At 30.4% G+C, this 5235-nt stretch overlaps 1 protein-coding gene across 2 annotated transcripts; it reads right to left on the bottom strand.

The window, feature by feature from the left end:
• Positions 1–452: 452 nt before the first annotated feature.
• Positions 453–3840, bottom strand: LOC107922831 (THO complex subunit 3). 2 transcript variants are annotated; one of them, XR_005916775.1, is made up of 6 exons: positions 3446–3808; positions 3268–3363; positions 2566–2695; positions 1164–1313; positions 817–1086; positions 453–722 (listed from the first exon to the last, which is right to left on the bottom strand). XR_005916775.1 is itself a non-coding variant. In XM_041098270.1 (6 exons), exons 1-5 carry the CDS (start codon positions 3539–3541, stop codon positions 1046–1048), a joined length of 513 nt encoding a protein of 170 aa, XP_040954204.1. In that variant the 5' UTR covers positions 3542–3840; the 3' UTR covers positions 453–722; positions 1021–1045. The 2 variants fall into 2 exon arrangements, 1 of the variants encoding a protein (XP_040954204.1); XM_041098270.1 differs by having other exon boundaries at positions 1021–1086; positions 3446–3840.
• Between the last annotated feature and the right edge of the window lie 1395 nt (positions 3841–5235).

The following is a 5235-nucleotide window of genomic DNA, read 5'->3' on the forward strand; positions in this document are numbered from 1 at the left end:
TGTTTTAGTCACCAAATTATAAAAATTTTCAATTTTGTTCCTAACACTATAGGAGAACAGACTTTTAGCGGCTTTTTTTGCCTTTAGCGGCGTTTTCACAAGCGCTGCAAAAAAACGCCGCGACACCGCAAAATTTTGCGGCGTTTATTTTAAAAAATGCCGCTAAAGACCATGACCTTTAGCGGCGCTTTTTTCACAAACGCCGCTAAAAACCATGACCTTAATGGCGCTTTTCTCACAAACGCCGCTAAAGAATATAACCTTTAAAAAATATATTTTTATTAAATAATATTTATTTTCTATATTATATTTTATTTTTGAAACTTTAAACTATATACTTTTAAGGATAAATAAAAAATATTAATTAAATTAAATTTTCTATTAAAATTTTAACTTTAAAACTAAATATAAAAATTGATAAATTTAAATTTAGAATTTAAATATTATGTTTAAATAAATGGGCAATCTACCAGCAATAGATAGATAATACAATTTATGAAAATTTATGTCGATGAGAATTTTTAGATAAATTTTAAGCACATTTACATTTATGGAAAGAAAGAAAAACTAAAAGCTCATACCAAATTCAAAGTAACAAAAATGGAAGAAAATGCCAAAGAATCAAAGGGAATGTCGTCCAATTCAAAGAGACAGCACTCGGATGATTCTGGTCCTGGTGAAAATTGGGGCTTCTTCAACTTTGCCAAGAAGATTACATATGTCTGCTCCAAAAAAGATAGAGCGATGTTAGATACATAAACATCTTACATAAATGTACATGAGATACAGAAGTAAATTAAGGATGCTTATTCTAACTTGTCTAATAAGGGGAATATCCAGTTGTGCAAAAGGGGAAATGACTTCCACTTCAACACCTGCCTCTTCCTATGTTTCCCTTATTGCCTTTTCCTATGTTTCTCTTACTAAGTTGAACGCAAAAATTAACTCAAAAAATTACACCAGCCGACTAATACATGCAGACATAGCCAGAAAAGTACCAACATTTCACCCCAGCCATACCTTCATTCTTAGTTTCTTGGCTCGCTTAGATATGTGATCTTGAGACAGCTCTCTGCTTTGCTGATCCTGATCATAACAAAATTGACAATTTTTTTAAAAGACCGTAGTTTGAGAAAAGACCGTAGTTTTCAATTTTTGTTTACCTTGCCTATGAGGATGACAATGAAGTTCAGCTTCATTCACAATGATACAACTTTCATCACCTCCTGTTTTATCCAATGGTGGAACTGTTCCATTTTCTTTCCTACCAACAGCACTCCCTGAGCTATCCATGGTCCAGTTATTTGATTGTCCTGCAAAGTTCACGACACGAATTATACCATACAGCTTAGCAGAAACAGACAAAGATAAAAAAAAACTTGCATATATTACTTGTGTAATAATTTCCCAAGAATTTATATATTTAAAGCTCACTCAATGTATACATTTAAAGATGATAATACAATAGATGTAATAATTGAACAAGATACTATCTTACTGTAATATTTTTGTTATTTATTTTACATAATAAATATTTAAAACTATTTAATATGAAGCAATTTTTGCATTTTCACAAAACAATTTAGAAACTGGAAATATTTTTTTCTAGCCAAGATTTGTAAAGCTTAGTGCTAGTAGGCAGATGCAGTAGCCTATGCATCGCATTTTTATTTTTGTTTTATTTCACTGGAATAATGCAATAGTTTATGACTTATTCCCTTCTATCAACTGCAATATTGCAATAAAGTACATTAGAAACTAGGATATTGGTAAAAGGCACACATAAGGTCTGGGGCTAGGCTTGGAGCTGAGGTGGGTACAAAATGAAAGCAATAATTCCATCCTCAAGAGTCCAAGCACGCAGAAATGTAATTTATTTTAACAAAATTATATGGCAAAAGGAAATAATGACACGGTCTCAAAGTTTGATCATGCAACATGATAAAGTGTATGATTAGCAGCAGGTGGTGGGAATAAAGGCAACATGCTATGGGGATGTTTCATTGCAAACTAAGGAAAATAACTTATGTTTCTTCTTGGTGCAGTAAAGAGAACACCTCAGATTTGATTGAAGCTAACCTCAAGATGATCAGTAGTTATAAACAAATAAAAGAAGGATTTAGTCTGAGTCATTTTCAAGACTTTATCAACTTTAAAAAATGCAAAGAAGTAATGCTCAAATTCCAATACTGAACTAATGAAACAAATACAGTTCACAAATTGATGCATAACATAGATTGAACTATTGAAAGGACTTGAACAAAGAATGTAACAACTAAGTAAACATAGTGGAGAATCACATAAGAAATTAAAAACCCAACATGCGGTACATATATCAAAGCGACCAATCATAAACAAATTTAAATATACGGGACTCACCAAGATGCAATGCAACAATCGCAATTTAAATTGGTAAAACCAGTACTAGGAGGCTCTAACATAACAAAACCTGTAAAATTGAATACCTTACCCGATCATGGTATTCAACATAATAATCATGGCTATACAAGCTATAGTAGTTCCTCTTCGATCTTCTAACAATAACATAAAACAATATTTACTTACTTCGAGCATCCCATAGACGAACAGTCTTATCACCAGATGCAGTTGCTATGGGATCAGCATGTTTAGGGTCCCAACATAGTTGATCCACACTATCAGTGTGTCCTTTCAATTCTATATCTTTAGCCTTTCCCTGCACCAGACATTAGAGAAAATCACTATTAACAACAGGGAATTTATTAAATTTCCAACATTCAAGACACAAACCAAATCAATTTCAGATAAATTGTGCAAAAAGAAACATGCTTTTGGAGAAGATACAATAAAAACGGATGTAAAAGACTAAGACGCCAGCTATCAAGGTATCTAAAAACTGCTTGTATTACTGTATGTGTATCCTAAAAGCAGTTACTTTACTTGAATGAATTTTGAGATTTTATCTTCTTACTTTTTCCATTAAAAAATCATAGTCCAATCGTTGATATCTTTAGTATTTTCCATCAAAATTTCTCATCAATATACTAATGCAATCATAGCAACCTCAGAAACAAGGTTTTTTATATCCAAAAATAAGAAGATTTATTTTGAGTATCCTAAAAGCCTAAGCAAAAAGATGACCATGAGAACGAGTGTACGAAGACGCATCTCGAATCAAATCCCAATTCATTATTAGTGCTGTAATAAAAAAGCAAAATTCAAAATACCTAGAAGAGAAAGAAACAATGAAAAACGAAGAAAATTAAAAAAAGAGGGGTGACAGCTTACATGACCGTGAGGCTCAATATGCCAAACTCGACCGGTTTGATCGACGGAACCGGAAGCAAGCTTGGTGCCGGTGTAATTCCAGGCTACTGAATGCACCTTTGAGAAAGGATATCAAAATATTCTTCAATTAGGAGAGAAAGAGAAACAAGAAAAAGAATCCAAAAGAAAAAAATCTTACTTTCTTTTTGTGACGGTATAACGGTATAACGGTAGATCCCAACGGCGGCGCAGATGATTGAGGCGGCGTCGATGCTACTGCTGCTTCTTCAGCCATTGATTTAAATGATTAACGGATTCAAGTTTAGAAAGTGAGGGAAGAGTGTAGCCGCTAGGGTTTTTTCTTTTTCTATTCGAGAAGTGAAGTAGAGAATGTTACATAAACTCCATTGCTTCTTTGATCATTGCTTCTACTAATTTCAGGTGAAATTTTAGGATTTCTTTGGGGAGGGGGGAGGGAACCGATTTTGGGAAAGGAGAGAAAAAAAAAAAGAGATTTTGGGATTTCGGGGGGAAGGGGGAACCGATTTAGGGAAAAAGTTTTAAGGCATTTTGGGTAATAAAACGACCCGGTTTTGTGTAAGAATTTTTTCGGCGTTTTTATATTGCTTATCTTTTGTGTCATTTTTTATAAAAATGCTGCAAAAAGTCATTTTTCTTTACACAAAATGGTGCCGTTTTGCTCTGTTAAAAATCTATTATGTTGTTTTAATATATATAAACTTTATCATTATCTCTTAAATAATTTAAACTATATTGATAAATTTAATATATTAAAACAAATATTATTTTTTTTATAATTATATAAGAAATTAATTAATATATAAATTTAAAAAATCAGTCATATACCCAAAAATAACTTTAAAATTATTTTAATTAATAGTATTTTATTTTTTTCATTTTTGACATGTGTTTTTCTATAATTTTACTTTTAAAATTTTTCTCAATAAAATTCAAATGTTGCTTCAATTTTCCAACAATAAACCCTAAACCTAAACCTAAACCCCAAACTATAAACCTATATCCTAAATCCTAAATATATATATTACAAGGGATAAAAGTAATTAAAAAAGAATCTTATTACTTACCTAAACCCAAAAATAATTTGATTTTTTGTTATCTTATCAAAAATCCTAACTCTTAGACCTTAATAGCCTAACCCCTAAAACCATGAACAGTATTACGATCCTAACTGTAAAATAAAAAAACACAAACTCTAAACCATAAACTCTAAACCAAAAACAATAAACATTATATCATAAACTCTAAACCCTTAAACCATGGACATTAAACCTTAAATCTTAAATCATAAATTCTAAACCCCAAAATAATAAACATTATATCATAACCCCTATCCCCTAAACTCTAAACCATAAAACATAAACCATAAACCCTTAACTCCAACCTTAAACCATAATTAGATATTTAATTATATGTATACACCTAAATTTTGATAGAGATACATATTAGAATTATATATGAATTTTGATTTAATGTGTAATTGTAGATGTGAAATACTAATTGTGGTTTAAATGTATAATTGAAACTTTAATTTTGATTTAGTCATACACATTTTAAAAAATAAATACATCAATATATTTTTATATTGAATAAATATAAATATTTGTGTATGCAATATATAAATATAAAATGATGTTATATCAATAATTGTGTTCATAATTTATGCTTTTAAGATTTAACCTATTGCACACTAAACCATTGATCATGTATACTTTTGGGATTTAACCCATTTTGATATATATATTTTTTAAAATAATAATTTATATTTATCTTATTTAGATTTATATTATAAAAAAAATCCAAGATGCACAAGTTAAGTAGTTTACCATATTTACCTCTAAATTCCAAACCCCAAACCCCAAATCCTAAACTCTAGGCCCTAAACACTAAACCATAACCCATAAACTAAATTACTTTTTTTTGCGGCGTTTTTCCAAAAGAGCTTTTCTA

The sequence above is a fragment of the Gossypium hirsutum genome, chromosome A03, assembly GCF_007990345.1.
Source record: "Gossypium hirsutum isolate 1008001.06 chromosome A03, Gossypium_hirsutum_v2.1, whole genome shotgun sequence".
In the NCBI taxonomy this organism is placed as follows: domain Eukaryota; kingdom Viridiplantae; phylum Streptophyta; class Magnoliopsida; order Malvales; family Malvaceae; genus Gossypium; species Gossypium hirsutum.